This window comes from Rhagoletis zephyria, unplaced genomic scaffold (assembly GCF_001687245.7).
Source record: "Rhagoletis zephyria isolate East Lansing unplaced genomic scaffold, Rhagoletis_zephyria_1.1 Rzeph_scaffold_01085, whole genome shotgun sequence".
Taxonomy (NCBI): Eukaryota; Metazoa; Arthropoda; class Insecta; order Diptera; family Tephritidae; genus Rhagoletis; species Rhagoletis zephyria.
Genome location: NW_016158169.1, coordinates 20,008 through 47,074, shown reverse-complemented (window position 1 = coordinate 47,074; position 27,067 = coordinate 20,008). Strand labels below are relative to the sequence as shown.

The window sequence follows — 27,067 nt, the reverse complement described above, 5'->3', positions numbered from 1 at the left end:
AGGGGGGTGCTCGAGCCTCCCCCCCCTTAACTTTCAAATTTTCCTTATATATATATAAAATAGTACCCTGAAATGCCAGCTTAATAGGGTCGATGTTACTTTGTTCTTAGTGTAGATTTTGAACCCACCCGAACCATTTTTGGAGTGCTTTTCGTTTCTGTATTGGCATTTCAAAATGAAAATGGTTCGGTTCGAATCCCCAAAAAAAAGCGATAATTCGGTTCAGAAACCAGTTTTCAGCACTGATTTTGATATAAGCAAATTTCTTTCCAATTCTTGTGCATAATTTTTTTCGTTTATCTTGAGAGCTCTCAAAAGCTTACCTTCGAATGAAAACATTGTCCCAAAAAATATGCTATTGCTTTTTAACAAGGATTCGAAGATTTAATTCTCCAACATCGAATTCGTTTCACCAAAATGAGCTACATAACAAAAATACAAGTTCAGTTAGTTTTTTCGGTATTCGAAATAATAAAAAAATGAGGCAATCGTGAAAAATTAACATAGAAGTGTAAAAACTTCGTGGAATTATTTAATTTATTTTTATTAAAATTCTTTTTTAACATTTTTTGTTGATTTTGAAAGTTGAGCGCATCTTGTGTTTATAGAACTTTTTATTAAACAAGTAATTTTTAAGCAAAAAACACAACCGACTTCAATTCTCGTATACATACAAATTTAGGAGTACCATTAAGCATTCTCCACTTTTTGTCACCCATATTAAATTCTTCAAGTACACAAATGTCGCTGTCGCTGCCGCCCACACAGGCGCATACAATTACAGGTCGACATTTGTAATATAAACTCACATTTAGGTGGCTTTTAGTTAAGTGGTCGGTCGGTCATCATCATTGCCACCACCAACAAAGCCGAACGAAAGTTCCGCAACACAAGTGCATGCGTGTGTGTTTGGCTTCGAGAGTGGCATTAACCGCGCGCCGCCAGACGTTACAATCCGCTGCTTACGTGCAACGCTTCGTCTAGTTCTTATTGCCATTGCATTATTTTCTTTTTATTTTACATTTTTGATTTTTTAATTTTTTTTTTTTTGTCGCCGCCAGAGTGCGAAAAGTATGAGGAAGCCCTACACCATTTTCAATTGGCCGCTAGTCTGAATAGTTTCGTGACTGAACATGCAGACGGACTACTACAACTGGATGATTGCCGGTTACCAGCCAACCGATTGCCAGCTTGCCAACTACCAACTGCGGAAAATGTCATTTATTCAACAAAAATTCTTGTTTGTGTGTAGTTTATCTATGTAGTTGGCTGTCAGTCTGTTTGGCTACTAACTTGGTAGGTTCTACCGACAAAACCAACAAAATCAACAACAACAGCAACGCCAACATTTAATAGCGATTACGTTATGGGCACTTATGTCAGTTAAACGGCCTCAGAGATTAGTTGTTGCCTTGCTGCAGTGCCACCAGTGTAATGGTGTGGGTGTCGGTAGTGTCTATATCTACATTTGTTTGAATGGTGTGGTGTGTTCATGTTCCCGGCTACGTTTGTTTCTATGTGGCGTTTCGAATGCGGCGGCATCAAATTTCACTTCTACTTCTGCAGACAGCACAGAAAGAAAAAAATATATTAACTTGAATTAAATAAAGCGAATTATAGAAAAAGAGGAAGCAAATTTTTGCTGCAATGCTCTTAACGGTTTAAGTAAGTGCAGCAAGCGAAAATTTGCAGCAAATTATAAGCGCTTGAGTAGGTTGCTTGAATGAAATAATGCTGCAGGCGAGGGGCCAAGGGTTGAAAAGTTGCGCAAAATTAAATTACTAAAAATCTCTATTAGCTATTGACCTATGGTGGCAGAAATTTTTTGAACTCATAAATTATGTAATAAGAGGACAAGAAAGCATACAAAGCGACAAAAAGGGGCTAAATGGTTCAATCTCTACTCGTTCCAATTAAAGATAGACGGTTGATAAATCGAAAAGGGAATTTTCAATTCAATAGCTTAGGCAATCCCGGTTATTTATCCGGTCAATTTAATTTTGCGATTTTTTGCGTTTTCCGAGAAAATGGCTTTTTTTGTGTAAGTATTCTCTATACTGTCAAACTCAATAAGGCGAGAAACAATGTTTACAATTGTGTTGCTGCATAGACTGTACCTTGTAATTTTTCAGCACACAAATTAGGAAATTCATAGCTTTCATTTTTTTCAATTGAAATGAATATAATTAGGCACTATTTTTTTAAATTAGCCACAATATAAATTACTTTTGTACATTTGACTGTCAAAGAGACAGAACACTTAGAAAAAGTCCAATACAACAATGAAAGTAAAGGTGAGTACGTACATAGATAAAGAAAAGGATACAGGCAAAGGTAAAAATAAAAACAAAAACAAAGATGCGTAAAGTTAAAGGCAAAAATGCAGACCGAGGTTAATTTAAACACTTTACTTATATATGTATATAAAGGCAAAGGTGAAGGGGAATATGTCGATGAAGAAAATGATAAACATAAAAGTAAAGAGGAGGATGAATATACCGATAAAAGTAAAGATGAAGATATGGGCAGAAAGATTAAACTAAAGATAATTAAAGAGGAAAGGATATAGAGAGAGACACAGAGACTCAATNCAGACCGAGGTTAATTTAAACACTTTACTTATATATGTATATAAAGGCAAAGGTGAAGGGGAATATGTCGATGAAGAAAATGATAAACATAAAAGTAAAGAGGAGGATGAATATACCGATAAAAGTAAAGATGAAGATATGGGCAGAAAGATTAAACTAAAGATAATTAAAGAGGAAAGGATATAGAGAGAGACACAGAGACTCAATCTGGGAACTATTTTGGGATTTTAGAATTTCGGGATTCTCGGGACTTATCGATAAAATAATCGATATTTTTATCGGTTTCGTTATCGTTATTTTTATCGATTTTGTTATAGATATTTTTATCGATTTTGTAATCGATATTTTTAGCTATTTTATATTTTTTTTATCGATTTTGTTATCGATATTTATCGATTTTGTTACCAGTTTTGCTGTCGTTATTTTTATCAATTTTTTTTATAGATATTTTTATCGATTTTGTAATCGCTATTTCTAACTATTTTGCTAGCGATATTTTTTATCGATTTTGTTATAGAAATTTTATCGAATTTGTTATCGATATTTATCTATTTTGCTATCGATATTTTTATCGATTTTTTATCAATATGTATTGATTTTACTTCCGATATTTATCGATTTTGTTATCGATATTTATCGATTTTGTTACCGATATTTATCAATTTTGCTATCGATATTTTTGATCCATTTTTTTCTAGATATTTTTATCGATTTGTTGTCGATTTTGTGATCGATATTTCTAACTAGTTTGTTAGCGATATGTTCGCTTGCGATATTTATTCATTTTTTTATCGATATTTATCGAATTTGTTATCGATATTCATCGATTTTGTTATCGATATTTTTATCGATTTAGTTATGGGTATTTTTATTGATATTTTTATCGAGTTTTTAATAGATTTTGCTACGAATATTATTATCGATTTTGCTATCGGATTTTTTATCGAATTTTTCATCGACTTTGGTATCGAAATTTTTATCGGTGTTGTTGTCGATATTTTGTTGGATGTTACTATCGATTTTCTTATCGATAGAGTATAAAGATAAAAATGAAGATAGAGGAAAACAGAATATCAAATGTAATTTGAACGAACAGGCATTTGCCGTACTGTCAGTAACAATTCGACAGCTTGGTGGGTGTTTTGTTTCATAAAAACAATTGTCACAACCGCTTCAGTTACATAAGAAAATTCATTGAAAACTGGCAAATTGACATTGTCGGGTTTTAAAATTGTCATTGACAAAATTGTCCTCAGTCATATGAAATTTATATGTACTTCATATGTAATAATTGCAAATGCTCTATTTTAGTCTTAAGAAATATTCGAATTATTGAAAAATAATGAAGTAATAAATTAACGAAATTCTCCTGTGAATACGTTCAGACAGAGCTATTTAGTTTTGTCGCAATTGCCGCTTTAGGGTAGGTAGAAGGGCAGTTATTCTTAAGTGGGGTTAGTATCAGGGGAAAGATTGAGAATCTTATAGTTCATTTTCACCAAGCACTAACTGCAGTTTATGCCCAATGGGAAAAATGAGATTGCCACTCGGGCAACAGTGGCGGACACAGGTAGGGGAAATTGGGGAAATCAGGATAATTTCCAAAATTTCAAAAACTATCGAAATCCTGGAGATTCTAGAAATTTTGGTAAAATGAAAATATTTTGAAATTCTAAAAGATATTAACATTTTTGAAAAATTCCAAAATTGTTCCACATTTCTGGACTTTTCAAAACTTTGTATTGATATAACAAAGTTTGAGAACGTCCAAAAATTTTTTTAATCTTCAAGAATTACGAAAATTTTCAAAAAAGACGAAACATGAAAATGTTTTCAACATTTGAAAACTTTTAGGTGACAGGTAATAAGGTCAATGGAATAAAGTCAATTGACTTTATTTCCTACCCTGGTGCGAAATAAAGTCAATTGACATTATTACCTTTTCAAAAGCGAAATAAAGTCAACAAAAAATTGGAAATAAAGTCATTGACGCTATTTCCTCATTCAAATTGAAATAGCGTCAACAATGCTTATAGTATGTCGATTCATAGAAAAAAATGTTGTTCTTACAATAACCATTGCCCCGTAAGTGTTGTTTTTTAATAGATGAAAAAGGTTATTGCTAAATCCTCAGTGTTGTGATATTAATCCACACACAACCATGAACTACCACCAATTGATTTTATTAAAAAAAAATTAAATCACGAATATGTAAAAACACGATGCGAAAAACTAAACGCCTGCGCCCTGCTGGAAATATTTGAAGAAAGAATGTAGAAATGATCCATAACTTGCAAAACATGTCTCGTTTCCACAAAAATAAAGCGAACACTATTAAATTGAAGAAACAGTCCATGTCCAAAAACCCCGGAGGAACACTGAAAGAATTCTGTAATTTAAATTAGCATATTTTGAACGAATTCGGAGCGTCTAAGGTGAAAAAGAAACCAACCTTTCTATAAGGAAACAATTTTCTTACACTGTACTCATGTCTCCGGCAGCAATTTGTGACATCATTTAAAAGCAAGGCGAACGACGACACTATTTATTAGATGGCACATTCAAGCCAATCACACACTTTTGAAACACAAATTATATGCTTTTTTACTGCAGACAAGTTGTTGCCCCAAAACACAGCAGAAATCATCCAATCAGGGCTGCCAACTATCCTTTGTTATGAGGTGCCATATTGAGGATAAAAAAGTGCCAGATAGAAAAATAAAAGTGCCAAAAAACGGTGTCATTCCTTTCAATCATTCACGTTTAGCAATAAAATAAAGCTACATTTTCCAAACAAAAGTNTGTTATGAGGTGCCATATTGAGGATAAAAAAGTGCCAGATAGAAAAATAAAAGTGCCAAAAAACGGTGTCATTCCTTTCAATCATTCACGTTTAGCAATAAAATAAAGCTACATTTTCCAAACAAAAGTGCAATGATAAAATAAGATAAACCAGTCGAATAGAATTTATAAATTAGAAAATTTTAGTTGAGAAAAAGAAGTGCACGCAAAGGAAAATGTATTGAAATATTATTTTTTTTACAAAAGTGCCATTTTGGCACTTTGTGCCAAATTGAAAAATTAAGTGCCATTTGAAGTAAAATAGGGACAAATGGCACGGTTTGAGCCAAGTTGGCATCCCTGCTTCCAATAACTCACAAATATAAAAATGTGAAATATCGAGGGCTTGAATTCATTAATACCTTCTATCTGCAATTTGCACAAAAACTAATTTGTGATTTTTGAAACCATCTGGGACTTATTACCTGTCGTTATATAAGGCAAAATTAATATCACTGATGACAGTTAAAGCTTAGGTGGATTTTTATATCACAATCTCATCTTTGTGAAAAGTGTGCAGATAGAGGGTATTATTGAATATAAGCCCTCGATGTTTAAAATATATAAAAATTTTATTTCAACGTATACAAAAAATAAATCTACCTGCGTTACAGCACGGCGGGAGACGGGGAAGGGGGGGCCGCGGCGTAGCGTGACGTGGTGTGCGCGCCAGTCGCGCGGTGTGGCGCGCTAACGCGGGCCGCCGCGAAGCTAAGCAAATTTAATGTTTGAAAGAGAAATAATGTCAATGGATTTTATTTCGTTTTTAAAAAGGTAATAATGTCAATTGACTTTATTTCGCACCAGGGTGGGAAATAAAGTCAATTGACCTTATTTCCGTTGATCTTATTACCTATCACCAACTTTTAATTTCGTTTGATCAATTTTGTTAAATTCGACACTTTTACTTAGAAAAAATTTGTTAGAATTCCTACAATTCTCAAAATTTTTGAAAAATTAAAAATTTCTAGAAATCTAGTATTCATCATTATATTGAATTAATGGGGTTTAGTTTTGAAAGTTTGGAAAATTTTGGAATTCCACTTAAGTTATTAAAAAGGGGAAACTTGAAGAAATTAAAAACTAACAAAACTCTAAAAATTTTAAACTGCGGTGATTTTTAAATTTGTGTACACGATATATGTTGGAAAATAGATAAAAAAAACTTATTTTCTTCACAACTTTTGAATGGATTTCTAACTGAACTTAGTATGAGCCTCTACTATAATTATTCATCATTAGATTTATGGACTAGATAACAATTGAGACACGGTAACCAATATTAATTTTTTTCTTTCATACTTCATTATGACGTAGGTTGCATTGCTTAGTCCCTCCTTCTGTTTTTTAGCAAGTTCATCGGTAAGTAAATTTACCATTTCACTTCGATTGACGTACTTTTTGCCTCATCGATTATTTGAAATGCTATAATTTAAGGTAAAAATATGTATTAGCGTCTGTCTATATATGCTCAACAATGTATAATCAATCTTTATATAAATATTACTTTCTACGAATAAAATACGTTCTCGTTAACCTAGTGGTACAATACTTACATATTAAATCACCACAACCTTAATTGCAACCCATCGAAAATTAATGACAAAATAATGTCAGTCAAATAGATTGAAGGACAGCACAGGCTGACTGAGGGATACATACATATTATTGTAGGGATATGTAGCAAATTGTTTGAAAATCAATCAACATTTGTAGCCACGTAGCAGCGCGGAAGCAAGGGAAGCAAAACAATATCGGCTTTTATATTAAATATTTCCATTTTTTGCTTGTTTCTAAAGAAAAGTATACTTTCGTGGACCATACATCCATACATGTACATGGGTTTGCTCTTTGCAGCGGCTACCAGTACACATTCGCCCACATACCGAATATCTTCACGCGCTTGGCATAACAATGCGTATGTGTGGCATATTTACAGGTGGCCAGACAGACGAATCTATATACTATTCGGGTAATAAAATAAGCTTTTACCTTCGTTACAGCTGTACGGCTCACATTGACATTTACTGTCTTTTTGAATGCATAACTGACACATTCGTAGAAGGTACTATAAGGTAACAAAAAAAAGAAGTGAAGATAGACGCACGCACTTGTACTTATCTACCATAAACACTAGGCGACAAATGAAAGTGTACACCTTATGCTAAAATAATATTTACAATTATGTTCTTGAAAAATAGTTTTGCATTAATTATTTACGAAAGTATAGTTCATTCTATAATATAAACACATAAATCAAGGTTTCGTACTTTATATAAAGTTCTCAAAAATTCAAAAGGTTTTCATCAAAATTTTTAAGTTTTTATTGAAAATCTCTAGAAAATTTTCGAGTATGCAGTATTGTAGCGCATTCAATTCCAGTAAAACGAAGTGCAAATTTTAACCGGTTCAAAAATGCCGTTGATTTTTGGGATTTTTTTTTTTGTTTATAAAATTTGAAAATCGGTTTTACATGGTGTTTGTTATAGAATATTCTATATTTTTTTTTTAAGTTTTAAATTTTGATGAAAATTTCTTGAATTATTATACATTTTGTATAAAGCTTAAAAACCGGATTTAAATGGTCTTTGTTATAAAATAAATATTTTTTGAAATTTGATGGTTGTTTTGTTGAATAATTATACATTTTGGATGATGTCTGAAAATCGGATTTGCATGGTTTTATATAGAATATGCTATATTTTTTAGAGTTTGAAATTTTGATAAAAATTTTCTTGAACTATTATAACTTTCGTTGAGTTTTGTTGAATTTTTATACATTATGTATAAAGTCTGTGAAACCTATTATAAAATAAGCTACACTTTTTAAAAAATTATTGAATATAAAATAAACAAAAGGAAAACTGTCAAAAATCAGTATCAAAAAGGGGTACTATTCAAATGGCCGGCACTGTACAAACATATACATACATATACGTATGTGTATGCATACATATATATTTTGTATATGTGAACATTCGTTTATTCCTTTACTGCTTACCATCTTCGCCCTATCCTTACTTTCCACTCTTACTGAGCATCTTTATTGCCTTACCCCTTCTCCACTTCTTGGCATCTGTAGCGGCATCATGCGAAATGAGTTATTGAAACTGTTTCAACTTATAAATAAATAATTAGTGAATGGTAAATGAAGCAAAGTGCTGGAAGTCTATTTTTGTATGCGTTCTGTCCGCTGAGCATACTCGTACGTTCGTATGTACTTTGTAAGTACTCAGGTATGTAGCCAGTAGCAGCGACTGTAGCAAAAAATTCCAACATACATACATACTTGCATACATTTGAAGTCTCCTTCCACGATTGAATAAGCCAACAAACCAAGCTGCGACGCCAAGCGCCACAAGGCAAACAACCAAACCCATTGGAGGTACTCGAGGATGCGCCTTGTTTAAATACATCTGTACATATGGATGCACGTTGTGTATGTGATGCCGAGTCATGGCCAAGCGTTTACTTGGTGTGGAAAAGCTGATACGAGTACCTACCAACGTAAGGCTGTGACCTACGACCACAAATTTTGCTGAGTTCAAATGAACTGCTAAAAGTTCGTTTTGATATCGATGAGGTAGCATCACAAAATAACTGCCAAAATAGTGAATGAAACTTATCAATCATTTACCTGTAGCTGAATGTGGGATAAGTAAGAATTGTAGCTCAATTAGAAGCCATGAATTTGATATTAGTTTCAGCGAAATAAATAAATTCTTTTGATTTCAAAATGACCTTGAGATATTTTTGCTTACATACAAACATATGTACATAAGTACGCCTCTGTGATACTAGCTATAAAAATATAACTACTTTGCACTACTTTAAAACAGATTTTGGCAGATTTTTTTCGTGAAATACATTTGAAATTTTTGCCACTCTATAAACACGCTTTGTGTTATTATGGTATGCTTGGGTTAGGGAAATAGATACCATAAATGAGGCCATGATAGCAGAAGTGGCCCAACCCAATCTTATATTTTCTCTCCTTTAAGTATTCTTAAATGTGATACATTTAAAAATAAAAATCGCTTATTCCTTAACTTTAAGGTACACAGCTACATAACGTACCAACAAGTTAGGGAACTGGGTTGTATGAATGTATGTACATATGTAGGTCAAATCGAACTTTCTGATATTACTTTTTGTCTATTTCCGCGGTGCACGTATGTAGGAAATTTCACTTTCAACAGTGTAACCAGACATTTGTATGAGCATAAAAATACTAATGACTTGAAAAATATAATAAAAATTAAAAAGTTAAATTAAAAAATTAAAAATTAAAAGTTTACTTCTCCAAGCGCCCTCGCTTGACTTGAATCGTGCCAGCGAAGCAGTCAATGGCACTGTGAACATTCAACTTTTTTTTTCGTGCAACCCTGCGCTCGTTGAACGCAAAAGTTGAACGCAAAATCGCCTCGTGCAAACACCTTTTAACGCTGAAGATTATTATCGAAGGGCAATATTTATACCGCTATTGCATAATATTTTGCTCGATCTCCGAGAAAGATTGCCGAAAGAGACATTAAACATTTTTGATTTGAACTTATTACACTTCCTTCAAAAATTGGGGAATATAATACGCCTAAAATCGCTTGGAAAACGATACGAACTTTTCTTAGAAAAAAGACGTTATCAATTTGGAAGTAGAATATAAAGTGTGGTTGGAACGATGGACAAATAAGGAAAGCGAAAAGCCATTCCCAAAATCAGCAGCAGAAGTTCTTGGCATTCTGTTCACACTTCCAGCTAGTAACGCTACATCCGAAAGAAGTTTTTCAACCCTTCTTAAACTTAGATATTGAATTGACACTGAAAGGATAATAGAAAGATTCGCAAAAGGGAAGCGCAAACTTGAACTTGCAATTTAAATTATTACAATAAAAATTCTGAATAAGTTGTTAAGTTACTTAATTACATCCTACATTTTGCCAACATTGTAAGCAAGAAATAAGTATTTATATGTATTATTGCATTAATAAACCTAAGGTATAAATTTACATCTTTTTTTTTTAATAGTACAGCAATTGTTTTGTGCGCCATATTTAACAAAATGAAAAAATAAAAAATACTCGAACCTATATTTGCATGAAAAATAAATTAGGGTTAGATGCCTGTAATTTAACGTTATTTAACAAGTTGATCTCAATATTGTCAGAGTGCAGAATCCTTGAAGGAATGTACATACCTATGTGTCTGGAAAATAATTCGAGTCTAATTCTTAAACAAACTCAATAGCTATTGCCATTTTCGAACGAATTATAAAATTAAATTTTCCGATTACTTGTCTTTATAAACACTTAAGCATTTTCGATTTTTACTAAATTAAGTATGCGCACCTAAATCGGTATTCCCTTAGTTTATGACACCGAAAGCGAAAAAAAAAAAACAGTAACAACTCTTTAACCTTGGGATTTTTCTGTACATAATTGCAAAAAATCATTCACCAACACAGTTACCAAGCATTTTATTTGTTCATTGCGTTATAACAGCATCCTGTGCGGGTGCGTGCGCCTGCCTGCGCATACAAACACTAAAAGCCTGCTTCAAGTCTCGCATGTGCCTCATCATTGTAATGGCGTAATTCTGTAATGGACACTTAAATAGTAATTTCGTTTCCTTCTCTGCCACCACAATGATGCAACAGCGCATATGCTTGGCAAGCATGCTTTTGATGTAGCCGCCATTGTAAATATGTTTATTTGTTTACACTAGCAGCTACCGCAGAATTTTTAGAGTCAACACACATTCACTTGGCGGCTGGCTGTTGCATGCCACGGCATTCCACAAATGTTTACGGGCTGTAAATGTTGCCACATATATTTTCGCACGCTTTTTGCCATATTTCTCTTTTCCTCACCAATATGGCCCGCCTGAAAGCTAGAATGAGCTGTGAAAAGTTAGCTACACCCCCGCCTTCAGTCTGCCATCGCAGCAATTGCGAATAACAACAATTCGACAAGGACGTGCGCGGAATTGCGAAACCCTGTTACAGGAGCACCATGGCTGGTTGCTTTCATTTATGCCCCGTAATATGCAATTTTCTTAGCTTGTTTTTCGTTTACCAGGCTTTTAAATATGCGAATGCGGTGTGCGATTTTTTTTCTTCTTGTTTGCTGTTTTGAAAGAGTGCCAGGCTTTTACTTTCCATTGACATCAATTCTTGATGTGTTGATTTTGCATACAAATTATCAATTGCCAAAAAAGAAGGGAGAATTAGTATCGGCTCATCCCATACGGGTACAATTGGATATCGATATGTTCCTTTGCGATTGCACCCGGAGTCATCCCGAATTGGTCGCATTTTTTGCAGGGAATATACTTAGATACATATAGGTACTCATACATACAATATTTTGTATGGTTTTCATATGGTTGCTGCCTAGAAGCATTTTTAGCCATAATACTATTGGAAATCCAGAACAACAAGAATTATCAAAGTGAGCTTGCTTTTAGAAGTGAAGCTATCCTAGCACTAGCTTGTGCACGCGCTGCCGCCCTTTCCTTAGATTTTTCTTATTTGACACCCATCTAAAAATATTTCAGTTAACTTAATTAAAAACATAGATTTGAATTTCTTAACTGGTGGCAATCATTTCCAAAAATATTTTTAATATAAAGCTTACTTAAAAATTTTTTAGATCAAAAACCATATTAAAATAATTAATTTAACTACATCAATTTGATTTTGATTTTCAAACCAGGTGGCAACCTTCGTCAAAACTATTTCCGATTGATTTTGAATTTGAATTGAATTTCTAAACAGTTGTATTCAGATAACGGTTTGCATTTTGTATTTTCAATTTGTTACAAATAAAACAACATCTTGGTTATCAAATGGAAAGTATTTAAAAAAAAAAACCATTTCAGAAATATTTTTGAATACGGTTGCCACCTATTTTTTACCTAAAACTGTTTAATGTGGATATCAAATGAATTGTATTTTTGATCATTTAAATCCAGAAATATTTTCATTGAGAGTTGCCACGTTTATTTGTAATGCAAACTTTTATCTTAGTAATTTCGTCGAGTATATATGTACATATACATATGTATGTATACACACATATACACAAGAATATCGAGGGCTTATATTCAATACCCTCTATCTGCATTTTTCACAAAAATGAGATTCTGATATAAAAATCCACCCAAGACCTGTCAATCGGTAATGTTAATGCTGAGCTTGTATAACGATTGACAGAAGCACTTACTTTTAAATTGCAAAGTCAGAATTGCCTTCAGCGATGACAGATAAGTCCGAGTTGGGTTTTAACATCACAAAGTTGTTTTTGTGAAGAGTTTCGAGGTTGTAATTTTTTCCAATTGTCAAAAAAAACGTTATTTGTCACACTCAAAATACCGTACAAGTTATTTGTATCATCCTAATATCTAAAGAAAATTTAAGAAATGCGACAAAATGTCAAAAAAAAAACTTTCTCTCGAAGCAAACAACAAGTAGTAACTACATACAATGTGTTTTGGGAATGTTTTTAGATCTTACGTACATATATCGGCACTTTTGCACGTTTCAGTGGCCGTATGTATACTCAATATAAATGTCATTTCCAATTGCCCTCTCTGAGAAGTAGAGCGCATTAAGTGCGCTTGAGTATTTCATTGCAGCAGAGTGGTTTGTTTTTTGACAATTTACGATCTTGCGCCATTGAGTTATGGAGTGCGCAATTTTTTTCATTTTCTATCGCTTCGTGAACCGAACCAGTTCAGTTTCGAAACAAAGAATAGTTAAATTTCCATCAGTTTCATTGATTGAGGGTTTGCTAGGTTCTACCTTTCCTTGAAAAGCTGCCTTCAAAGTTATGCAAATATGTATTTAATTTTACTCCTACCTTAACTCTTTTGCAATTTTTATATTTGTGAAAAGTTGAAGGTCTTTTTGTGGTTAACATTTTTCCACTAGGATTTACAAAAATTTCCATATATACCTGTAGACATACATACATGCTAAGCATATCCTTGCAGATCACTTTTAACCCCATAAAAATAAGCACTTTCACTTTCAACATAAATCACCGGAAATTGGCAAAAAACCAAGTGACAGCTGTGACGTTTAAGTTGGCATTATGCATGTCTGCCCATCAATCCAACAACTGAATATTTCATAGGTTTCAAAGCACAACAAATATTACCAATAATAATAACAGTAACCAAAATACGGCAAACAACCAGCAATGACGCAATAACAATAACAAATAATTGAAGAAAATAAGGAAGTTAGTGGTGGGGTCAAATGTGGGGGGGAAAATATCCTGCCATTCAGTTGTAAAATGTGCAATGGGGAAGGGGTGGTGAAAAAAGGTAGTTGCTTGTTGCTATGGCGGCTAGGAGATATACAAATGTGTATACATATTTAGTATTTTAAGTGGATTTGTGTTCAAAAACACAAAATGCCGCTTAGTTACAGCGCAGTTTCCATTTTCGGCGTAATTCTGCTGAAGTTCCGGACGGCTTCTTTACCCCCGAATTGCGCGCAACCCTTTTTCATTACTATTTTTGTTTCTGTTTATGTTTCTTTTCCTATAGGTGCTACTATTTCAAATTTTCGTTTGTTTTCCTCGCTGCCCGTCTGTCCCAAATTGACAGCCATGGTGACATCGGGTTAATGTTTTATCGGGCATTAAAACGCTTCAGCGTCAGCCAGCAGTCACTAGCCAGCCAGCACGGCTGTTTTTTAGCCATGCGGAAATACTCCATGGAACTTTGCTGGCCATTGCTGGAGCTACTACATACTACGAGAATAATAATATCCTTTCTCGCCATTATGTAATTCCTGCCCCGACGGCAACTAAATATAGTCGCTTTGCATTCGAAATGCCAGCAACGTGACTGACTTACTGACTGACAGCAAACGACAAAAATTAATTATTTAAATGCCAGCACCAGCGGCGGGCACAAAATGAGTATGAAAAAATAAATAAAATAAAAACAGCAACAACAAAAAGCCTGTGAACATAGCACCGGGGAATAAAAGTAAAGGCAATGATGGTGCTCCTATGAAGTGTCAGCTATCGAGTACTTACATATGTAGTGCGAGTAGCATATTTTGTCCATGGGAAGAAGTTGATTTTAGAATTTTTGGTCGCTGCTGCGCTTGAAAAAGTTTCAAATTTTCGCCGATTTAAAAATAGCAATAATTTTTGTACTCCTTTGCGCTTTTACTCTGCTCTGATATCTATTTCATTTTTGCTTTCCTTTCTCTCTATGTACTTTCAGATGACTATTTTCATTGAGAATACCTCGGTGGCGAAGCGGCTGAATGCTAGTCAAGCCTTTGATGACACGTGGAACACCGCCTCCGATTTGGAGAATGAATTAGAAGTGAGTGGAAAATGCATTTACATACATATTTACTTACTTTGCATTGATATTTTAAAAATGTATACACAAAAGTAGTTTGTTAGCGGCTCAGTGGTGTGTGTAGCTGTTTGAATGGGCTACAAGACTTTTTGTTGAATGAATTCCTTAATGAATATTTTTATTAAAATTTCAATTGGATTTTCAATGCGTCGAGTTATAATTTCATACAAAATTTTAAGTCATTTCAATAACAAAGCTTTATTTAGTGCTTTGAACTGCCTCTTAATAGGATTTATAGTTATTTGGTATAGGTATTTGTCATTCATGCCTATTACGGTATCCAACGGATGACATTCCAGAATGTAATCCTTCGAACTCGCCTGTTTTGATGGTGTGTTCGAAAGACTTTTGTTATTCTAGCACAAAAGTCTTAGAAAACACCTCTCTCATTCACCACTCGTGGAGAAAAGCTATTTTGCAAGAAAGCACCAAATTTGACAAGGGATGACGGAAAATCGTTCCACAATACATCGCACTTGTATATTATTTAGCTCGTGTCGCTCTGGCAGTCGCAATGGTCGAGTGGGCAAAGGCGTGTCATTCGAAAGATCCGAGTTCGAGTCTCAGACAGCGGATTTAGAAAAAGTGAAGATTTGCATTAAACAATTTTAAATTTTCTCCATGAGAAGAGAATTATATAAAGAAATTTTGAAAAATTTCAGATACAATTACAATATAAAGTACAAATGACCCGTTTTAATAAACCTTCCCGATTTTCCTGCCTTCAGTAGATCAATAAATCACCAACCTACCCTTTACTGCAACAACAGCGCACAAGCTCTTCAAAAACCACGGCAACACCACCCTAACTACCTGTTCAATTGCAACCTTTGCGGACATTTGTACAATATATTGTACAAGACACTTACAACCTTTCAGTGTAAATGTAAAATATATTGTACATTTTTTTGAGCACTCGGGAAAAATATTTTAAATCATGATAGTTTAATTTTAGCATTTTTAAATGGTGAAATGCTTTTTATATTTCCATACCATGTGCTTTAATTGGCGATTTTACTTGTTTTCCACGTATTTTTTGTACAGTAAATTACCACAACTTGCGTGTCACTGGAATTTTATAAAATGATCTATTCTTAAATTAAATTCTAAATATATTTTTGAAACGTTTTCGATTTTGAAATTGACGTAAACTATTCGGGACATTCCAAACCATCATAAAGTCAAATTTTTTTTCAAAAATAGTAATAAGATTTTTAGTAGCACACTTCCAATGTTACAAAAAATAAATGTACAATATATTGTACAAATGCAGGGAAAGGGTTAATGTTCCGAATAGTAAAGTATAGATAGATAGTAAAGAGCTTTCAAGATGGCTGCCTGAATTGACGATTGTTTTACGAAAGTCTGTGGCGAGTTAAAAGACAGTTGCCGAAATTTGCCTGTTAGCATCAGCCTGGCTATCACTAAAATCTAAAAATACAGACAGCTTAACCGTTAGTATGCGCTCCAAGTCTGTATACACCTTCATAATAGCGGCTTCGGCCTGGAGGACTGCGAAGATGACAACGCTAGCAGGCGGTGTGCAGTAACTTTCTTCACTCTTATGCTTAGAATTTTCTTGAAAATTTTTCTAAACCGATTTTTGCTGCCCGGAAGAAAGCGAACTTAGCGGGCCTTCCAAGCACTGGCTGAAAGGGGAACACCACCCATCACAGCATCATCTTTAGGATATTCCTTGATGCAGAAGAACTCACCGATGTCGATGAGTTTGATCTCTGACTATCTGGAATCGCAGGCTCAAACGACCGAAAAAGGATTTTAAAAGTGGACAATTAAAAAAAAAAAGTTATTTGATGATTTTTAGGTGCCCCATAGAGGAGCAGGCTTTAAGTACACATCGAAGTACTAAATTTTAGTAAGTTTTTTTAAATAATTTTTCATTAAAGACCACAAAAAAAGCCTCGCACGGCTACGCCACTGCAGCTGCCTCAATCAATGTACATACATATGTACGTAGTACCACACCCGAGCCGTGTAACATTTATGTATCATTTAGTATAGGAAGCCTATTTTCGGGCGCTTCCGCATTTATTTTCGTTTTCTTTGTTTTTTTCCCCCACTTCCTTTTTTGTTTTGGTTGTTGTCTTTCTTTCTTATTAATTTAGTGCATGTTGCAGCAAAAGCGTGGCAAAAGCAGTAGCAGCAGCAGCAGCATCGGTGGCATCTCATCGGCGACGTTGTCGTCCGGCAGCAAAGATGGCCAATGGTCTGGTTGGTCGGAATGGTCGACCTGTTCACGTACCTGCGATGGCGGCATTATGCAACAAATACGCCGCTGCTTCAACACAAATGGTTGCAAAGGCGAAAGTGTACGCTATCGCATTTGCAACATGCAGCCATGTCCGGAGCAACAAGACTTTCGTGCGCATCAGTGCGCCGCCTACAATGATGTGCCCTACGATGGTACGCTCTACACGTGGACGCCACACTACGACTATGTGGAACCATGCGCATTAACATGCAGGTGAGTGGAAGACAAATACAAACACCAACAACTACACAAACACAAACACAAACAAACAAGAGCGGCAAACGTTTACCATGACCATCCGCAAGGATGCCAACCTACATTCATGTCCTTTGCAGTAGTGATGTCATGTGTGAGCGCATGTTTTTTTTTTTTTTGCCTTATTTTCATTGAAATCGAATGTCAGTTACTTTTAATTTATGATCACGAGCGTAGTAAAACCTTCGTGCAAATGTGCATTCTCCGCTTGGTTTGGAAAATAGTGCACACACAAAAGCAACCCAATTTATGGCATTCGCACGATCCATAGATCATAGAATGAGAAGTTGTTGGGAAATTGCGGCGGGAAGGAAGCGGCGTTTTGGGTTGCCATGACATTTTCGCTAAACGTGAAGCTTTGAATGGTTGAATGACCTTTTGAACCGCATTCAGGTTTTTCTTTATGATTTAATGTCGAATCGATGGAATTATTGTTGGAAAAAAAAGCAATTGCGTACTTAGTTCAAAATCTTATTTATTTTTTGAGTATCCGAATAGCAAAATAAATGGATATTAACCCGCTATACGAATAATAAAATATAATGGATATTAGGCGGACATCCCGTGTTTATTCGTATACACAAATATCCGAACAGATATCCCGCTGCCTTTCGCTTTTTTTATGTATAGTATTCCCGCTGACAAAGAAGGCAATTTGCTCATACTTTGTCAAAGGTAAGCAGATCAAAGCCCTAATAACAGATTGGCTTTCTGAATGAATTTGTATCTAGTGTGTTTTTCATAGTTTCAGTATCTTATCTAGGGCTAAAAAGGAAAGAAAGCTCCTCACAGAAGCCACCTATTTATACCAGCCCTGCCGTCAAGCTTCGACCAGTCGGTAAAATTGTTTGGCCTCAGTGTGCAGTGAATGTGGCATCCAATGCGATCTAATCAAGTTTTCTCACAATCTTGTCACATAACTTCGAATTATGATCGACATTCGCTAAAATTTTCCAAAAAATACTAATTAATGTCACTCAACTACGTATAAAACCACTTCTACAAATATTACATGCCATCCCTAATTCACAGACTTTTTCAACAACAAATTTTTCTTTTACTGCTAACTTTTTACTCTTTCCTTTTTCAGAGGCCGCCCAGCGCACTTACATTTAGGCGACAGCGCCTCATCCGAGACCGAAGGCGTTGAAGATCCCGAACACTATGACGATCATGTGATCGTACAGCTGTCGGCGCGCGTTCAAGATGGCACACGCTGTCGAACGGGTAGTCTCGATATGTGCATACAGGGCAAATGTCAGGTGAGTGAAAAGCGAACGAAAATCTGCACACACAAAAAAAGAAAAATACAAAATGATTGCCACGCTTTAAGTCATGAAAAGTGAAGAATCAAAATAGCGTGTGAAAGGAGTGAAGTTATAAATTAAAAAAAGTACTTCGAAACGCGAGCGAAACAAAAGCTGGCGGTATAATGTTACAAACGCTCGGTGAGCATAGTGAAGGTAGTGGGTAAGTTATTGACAACGAAGGCAACGGTAATGGCACCGACAATGACGTGATTGTGTGAAATTTATTATGCCGCGTTTTGCTGCTACTATTTGCTTTTGCGGTTGGGAGTTTTTTCGTTGTTTATTTTTGACTGCAGTGCCGCTTTTTCGTTTATCTATAACGAAGTAACTGAATTTCGGTGAAGTGATGGGTTTCCACTAGAACATGTTTAGGCACAGTTGTAAATGTGGTAACTTAATATAAGACAACTAAGTTTTAACTAAAGTTAGAAGCTTAGGCATGATTTTGTTGCTAGTGATTATGTATATGATTTTTTGTTTTGACTGCTATATATTTGTTTTTTTTTTGTTCTTTATATATAATTTTTGCTTTGTTGTTTTCTTCTTCTGTTTTTACTCACCTTTTTCCCCCTAATTCACTCTCAAATAAGTTCGCGTGGAGTTGCCTAGACTAAGTTGAAGACAGACGGACAGAGAAACACGAGTACTTCAATTCCGAGTTTTTTTTTCATTTTCATTGTTAACGAAATAGGGTTTTGCTTATTGGTGGGCAAATAAATAAATCATCTCCTCCAACCACTAGTATTCCCAGCTCTACAAATGGTGCACTGTCTGACGAAAAAAGATGCACTCTAGCAATGCTTTTAACCTCACTTATGTATCTACATTAGGATGCATCACCTAAAAAAGTTGCAGTTTTTCTATCGAAATTATAAAATGTATTATATTTTAAGACTTTCGCAAAAATCTTCCGCAAAATGTTAAGATTTATGTGAGTTTGACCGATTCGAAAACACATCCAAAAATTGTATTATTTTGTTTCCGTTTATAAAATTTTTAAACATTTTTATTCAGACCGTTTAAACATCAACTCTTCTACGAGTATCATGACTTTTTGGAAATAAAAAAAAAAACATTTTTAAAAATATCATAATTTTTGGGAGGTATTTTCAAATAGGTCGGGCTCAAGTAAATCTTTATACTTTACCGAAAAATTTTAACCGAAGTCTAGAAATATAATAAATTTCCGATAAACAAAAAAACAATACCGTGTTTTGTGTATGGAGTGATACATCCTAAGTACATATAAACGCTTTGCATGTGTGTAAGCGTTTGAGTATCCTTCAATTGGCAATAAAGTACTCTATGCCGACATTCATCGCTCTTCATGTTCACTGTCTCATATCGTTTGGCACATTCGGTGCTTAAAGCTAGTCTCAACAAGGCAAATGTAACCTCAATAAAAAGAATAAATAGTGAGTAGATATGTATGTAAGCAAGCGTCCATAAAGAAAGTCTCCGTTTAATGCTGGAGTTACACTAGACATTGAAATGACAAAATAAATTTTCATATAAAAAATTATATAAGCACACATTTAATAGCTACTATTATTAATGTATATTATTTAATGTTATGTTAGTATATGTTATGTATGTATGTTTAATGCTCTACACATGTTATGCTTTGTTATGTAGCGTTCTGGGTTGCTGTGCTATGTGTTGTTGTGCTAAATTATGTTATCTTTTTTTATGTTATACTTATGCTAATTTGTGTATTTTTTTACCCCTTGGTCAGTGGGGACTTTAACCCACCAAAATGACGCCGATTTTCAACGCTTAGCCGTCCCGGGGTCATTGACTGGTATTACTTCAGGAGGCTGTCGAGAGGACGAAGCTCAGGCGTCACCTTAGTTATGTTATTTTATGCTTTATTTTTTTTACGTTACGTTATGTTACATTATGATGTTAAGTTATGTTATGTCAGGTTATGTTATGTTATGCCGTGCAGAGTTTTAAGTAATGATTTTTTTTTTTTTGAATTTCACTGCGTTTATTTTTGTTTAAGAAAATTTTTCTCTAGGTTATTGCTTTATTTTCTTTTAATTTATTTTATTTCATTTCATTTCATTCTATTTATCTCATTGCGTTTTATTTGTGTTGCCATAGCGTCCTTCCATTACCACATATTTCACTCCCTCAACCAAATATGTATCTCATACCCACAAATTATCACCCTTAATTTGCTGTAATAAACGCCAATATGTTATACGGTTCGTTGAATGGCAAGCGACTCAAAGGATCTCAATTCAAGTGGGCTGCAGTAAAGTTCCACTGCCAGAGATGTTTTCCGCCCTCACTTCACATATGTATGTACGTATGCAGCCCCTGTTATTTACTCAAACAAATAAATTTAAAATATCGAAATTTGCACCCAAACAAGAAATCAACAAAAATAAATCAAATAAAAAGATATCAATGTCGTATATGTAGTATTTTCCCTTTCCTCAGTGTTTATGTTTCCGACTAACACGTAAGTGAATAAGTAATGTTTGGAGTTTACATACAGGTTTGCATTTAAACTCCCCACAGATTTAAACTCGCATCTCATTTGAATGGGAAGATGAATGGAGGCTGCGAATTCGGTGCAAAATTTTCCATGTTAAATTTCTTTGGCTCATTTTTATTGTACTCGTTTGTTATGGTGCGAGTAGATTTTATCTTTTGCTTTGAAACTCTGCTCCTAAATTATTCACGCAGATTTTTTGCTTTTCTCATTTTTCACTTTCTCATTTTATTTAATTTGGGGTTCCCCTGGTTCTTGGCAAGTGTTATTGAAACATTTCGTATGCTTTATTTTCATGGGCCCTATTAAATTCCATGCCACATTTTTATTCGTACTTGAAATAGGAGTACATATATTTTTTGTATTTTTAAATATACATACATATGTAAATATATGTAATGTAGTGAATGTCAAAAGCTAAATTGAGTAGAAATAGCGAGTAAATAAAATTGCGGGAAAATATTTAAAAAACTAAAAGTTAAGTTTATTTATGTAAGCTAGTTGTGGTCACATCACTCGCCATTTGCCTTGAAGAAATGAGAGCTGAGTTTCTTAGCAAAATACTCCGGGGAATAGATTTTTTATTTAGAACTTTCCCGCTGCCTCTCCCAGAACTGAAGAATTTTTGTCTACCTTTTCTGTCTGTATGTTTGTACGCGCATAACTCGAAAACGAATGCAGGTAATTAAATGCAGTTTTAACCGAGGTATTAGTAGAGGTATAACTTTAAATATAGAATGAAAAATATTAGAGAGTTGCCACCTATTTGAAAATTTATGTTTAAGTAAATTGGTATGATAAAGTAAATATTACAATGCGGATGTCAAAAGAAAGAGACAGGCGAAAATACATTTGTGGAAGGTTGCCACCTGTTTGAAATTATAATATAATTTAATTGATAAGATAAATTAAATATTGCAATATAGGTATCAAATTGCAGAAGTTTAGGAGAGTTTGCTGCCGAAAATATTTTGAGGAGCGTTGCGACCTGTTTGAAAAATTGTATTCAAATAAATTGATAAAATAAATTAAATATTACAATACGGGTCACAAAGTATACAAAAATACTTGAAGCACACCGGGTTGCTAGTTTTATTTATAATAAATAAATTTTTGGAGGTATATATTTTCAAATGGGAAAATCTCACGTAAAATTTCTAAAAATAGAATATATGGAAAACAATATCAATTTTTTTTTTTTTGTATGGAGAGAAATGCATGTATGTATATGTACATTAAATTAATATATTTTTTTTTCCTTTTTTCTCTTTCCTTTTCAGCGCGTTGGCTGTGATTTGAAAATCGGTTCAACGAAAAAGATCGACAGTTGTGGCGTCTGCGGTGGCGACAGCAGCACCTGTTCGCAGCCACTCTACTATTGGGAGTCAGCACCAACAAGCCAGTGTTCAGTTACTTGTGGTGGAGGTAAGTGTAAATGTTGTCATGCCAATAAAATCAAAAACTCTTACGTAGCTATGCACACATAAACACCTGCGTCAGCGGAAACTTTTTGTTGCACATACATATACATATGTATGTATACATATCCATCACATTCACAAACCCAATCACAAATAATACAGCCCCTTGAAATAACAGTACCAAACACAGTCGCTTTTGTGTCAAAGAGATGATGTTTAACAAAATAGCGTAAATAAACAGACCAACAAATTTGAATGTGCCACAATATTGCGATATTGTAGCAAAGGCGCGAGTTGGCGCGACGGAAAACAGCAGGCAGGTAACGCAGCAGCAGGGCAAATTTAGTGTTCGAAGCCTGGCGAAGGTGATCGCTATTTTTGGCTGCCTTTGCCAATTTTGCTTTGTTGTTTACAATACTGGCATCGGCATGTCTCCCCTTACGCTTCGCATGGAAATTCTTCATACATATACATATACATAACGCTTGACAAAATCGTGACATTACAAATGGCACTCCAGGTGACACGCTTAGCTTACTCCTGCTTGCTTAGCTCGCAACTCTTCGGCTGCTCCTGTCGATTCATGACTTGCGTGCCGCAGTTCACTTTGTAATCAGTACGATTTGCTACTCCACCCACCACCACCACCACCTGCTTGCCCGCCTGCCAACCAAACATCGCTGATAAAAGTTCGAATGCAAATTTCGCATGTCAAATTCATTTCGTGTTTCCTTGCCAAGTGTGTAGGCGAACCCACCTGTCATGTCGCGCCATTTACTCCTCCCCCCGGATGCATACATTTCACTTGCTTAACTGCACAAAACTTATGACACCGCGTCCATTTGTTTTGAGTAACAAATCGCTGTGAAATTTCAAGTACGCGTTCACTCAACTTCTATGCAGGTATCGGTGGAAGATGGAAGGCGCCATCATCAGCAAATGCGCGCTGTCGTATACTTAGTAGGCGTACTAAGCTGCTGGTAAGATTGCTGCTTGATATGGTGGATTTTATGGCGCGTAGAGAGTGTGTGTTTTGGGAGTGGAGAAAAGGGAAGTGGGCTGTGCGGTTTTGTTTGCAATATATCACGTAAATCTATTTTGACTGCGATCTCAATCGCTGTATTGACTATCTATTTGCTTTGTAATTGAGTGGAAGCGACTGAATGGCAATTCGAGTATCAAATAATCTTATCACGTGGGCGATTTCGTTAAAAAATTGGGCACTAGGATTTCATCGGTGAATCGTGATTCTAAATGAGAACAAATATTTAAACAAGCGAATTTATTTAGAAAAAATCCATTGCTATCTTATAAAGCCACATCTAAAATAAAATACTCGTGCATTTAAATATTGTATTTCCGTATCCGAGTGTTTAAAAGCGCACTACCAAGTTGAGGTTCCTCCATTTCTACCAATACAAAAAGGTACTTTAAAGCGCACTTAGCAGATATGTGATGGCCAAATATTATGGATTCCTACATTTTATGTGACCACACCAAGATAAAGAAATAGCGTTCTAGTCGATTTCGATAAAGCATCGAAAAAAGTCTCTGTGTATTTCTAAAGCCACATTAAATAGTCTAAGATCCGGATTTAATCTATTTACTGTCAAATTTAAAGTGTTAGCAAATATTTCGCGAGCGAATTGGATGAAAAAGTCCTGGCCAGGATATTTTTAATTAAATATTCAAAAGTTGTTATTTTTTTTTTAGTTTTGCACTCATTTGTTTAATGAAAAAATTATATGCCAATCGAAAGTATTAAGTCGATAGAATGTGAAAACATTGATTTAAAATAGATTAAATTCATTAAACAGTTGGGTGAAGGTCGTGCCCTATTTAGATCTTCTACTAAAATCAGCACCAAAAAATTTACGGACAGTGCTGTATTGATATCAATAAACTTACCGATAATAGAGCGATAAAGTTATCGACAAATACAAACATAAGAGCTTTCGATAAATATATTACCAAACTATCGATAAATTTATCGATGTATAGTTAAAATCGGCAAAACTAACTAAAACGAGTAGATATTGGTGTGCATCTTTTTAAAGGCCTTTTTTCTGAATTACGCATCGAACAATTTATCAGCGTTTTCATCGATACATATCAAGTTCTAACTGTCACAAAAACGTGAGCGACATTTTTTTCAAAATTGTCTTTTTTTATGCAGATATTTTCCTAGAGCATCTATGTAGATGCATTTCTACATCAAAAAAAAAAAAATTTCTTTTAAATATCGCTTACATCTTTTTGCCGATTAGGGCTCGATATGATCATCAATTATTATAGCTTATAGATACCGTTATCGAAAATTTTTTATACCAATATATATATATATACTTATGATTGGGCCGTATGAACCATAGCTACGGTGACCATATTAACCAACGTAAAATAAAGCACATTTTTTTTTCAAAATGATTTGGAATACGTACATACAACTTGTATGATAAAAATACCTTACCCATATCGTAATTTAAATCAAATATTTACCAGTTAATAATATTATATAATTGCACAAGTTTCCCTGCTGTAGCGAAAAAGTAAGCCAAATCTTTTTCAAGGACCACGCCATCCTTTGATTCCAAAATGCGTTTACCATAATACATACTGCACGAAGCCAGCACACAGTGGTTCAAAATTGGATTTTATTATTCATAATCCACCGGAGCCTTCATTTCTCAACCTATTTTTACTAAAAACGAAAAAAAAATTTATATATTTTGGTGAACATTTTTTTTATAACATTTCAAATTTTTTTTGTTTATTTTGTTTTGGGAGAATCATACCATTGTTTTCAACTAGTTTTTGTTATGTAACATTTATTAACTGAAACAGGAGAATACATTTTTTCAAAATTCCTACTTTTTCTGCATTTTGCACTAAAAAATTTAATAAAATCAAATAAAAATTCAGAAATGAGACTCAATTGGGCTCTTGCAAATATTATAATCTTTCATAAAAAAAATAAAAATTAATCAAATTAAATGAAAAATGAAGGCTCCAGTGAATTACGAACACTAAATGCCTGTTTTGAACCTCTGTGCAGCAGGGGGTTTATCTCCGAGCCATTTTATACCAGACAAGGTGACTCCCTTTCATGTGATTTCTTTAATCTGATGTTGAAGAAGGCCGCTGAACTGAACCGCTGAGGCACAATACTTTAAAAGAGTGTGGAATTGCTGGCGTATGACTACGACATCAACATTATCGGAAGAAACAACGGCTACGTCTGTACTGTCTACTCGGGATTAGATAGAGAAGCAAAGCGAATGGGTCTGGTGGTAAACTTCGACAAAAAGGAGTAACTCCTGTCATCAGAAAAACAGTCAAAGCATAAGCGTCTTGACACCCCGTCAATGTTGACAGTTACAAGTTTGAAAGACGTAGACGACTTCGATTATTTTGGAACCAGCAGTAACACCAATAATAATGTCAGCCTTGGAATCCAACGGAGAACCACTCTTACTATCGAGTGCTACTTTGGACTGAGTAAGAAACTGAGAAGTAAAGTCCGCTCTCGTCGTACAAAAACCACACTCTATAAGTCACTCAGCATGTTTGCTCTGGTGTATGGCGCGGAGGCATGGACAATAAAAACATGTGATGAAGCAGCTCTTGGAGTTTTCGGGAGAAAAATTCTGCTTGAGACTTACGGACGATTTAACGATGAGCTATATGAGCTTTATGTACAACGATATAGACATAAGTATTGTATTGAATTAAAATAGTGCTACGCTGGCTCGGTCATATCGTACGAATGGACAGAAAGCCTCCAATTCTGAAAGTATTTAGCGCGGGTCGCGATGCCAGTAACAGGGGAACAGGAAGACCTCATAATTGGTGGCGTATAATTGTGTTAGGCACTATAGTCTATTATTTTTAGTGTAGCTTCGATCCTTTCAAATTTGTTCTATATTAGATTGTGTAGTTGTTTTCTTAAGCTTATGAGCGGCATATCTATTTACCTTATACGAACATTTCTTTACCAAACTGAAATGGATTAGGCTTTGAGATGTTTTTCAAAACCCGTAGTAGTTAATTAGCCTACTGTATGGCTACGGCCTAGGGAAATGGAAGAATATAGTGTTGGTGACAGCTATAAAGTTACAAGCCTTTAATTACCACTACACATGGTTAAAAAAAAAACTTTCCTACACGATTATCCACAACTAGCGCTTCAAATAAAAAATGCTAATCTTTCAAATAAATTATTCAAATATCCTTTCGAGCGTTCTAATTTTTATTGACATTCAAAGCATTTGGAAATAATTATAATAAATTACTGGTTAGATGATAATTGTCACAAACGTCATTAAACACAAATTTATATATCAAGATATTATAAGTATGTGCTTGCACAAATATTTATAAACGCGTATGCATCAATTAATGAGAAAATTGACAGGCTGTCCAAAACACAGTTAACAACAGTTTGCCATTTACTTTATTAGATTTTGAGTACATAGTATAGGGACAGCAAC

General features: G+C 34.6%; 1 protein-coding gene across 1 annotated transcript in view; it reads left to right on the top strand.

Annotated features, from left to right (window-relative positions):
- The window catches only part of LOC108362746 (ADAMTS-like protein 3), a gene marked incomplete at its 3' end in the record, with an annotated part of 83,250 nt that overhangs the window by 41,578 nt on the left and 14,605 nt on the right, over window positions 1-27,067 (top strand). The window contains exons 4-7 of the mRNA XM_017615865.1: window positions 14,673-14,777; window positions 16,943-17,301; window positions 18,434-18,605; window positions 22,437-22,581. Of these exons, the coding sequence (XP_017471354.1) occupies window positions 14,673-14,777; window positions 16,943-17,301; window positions 18,434-18,605; window positions 22,437-22,581 (781 nt within the window). The remainder of the gene's footprint in view (window positions 1-14,672; window positions 14,778-16,942; window positions 17,302-18,433; window positions 18,606-22,436; window positions 22,582-27,067) is intronic.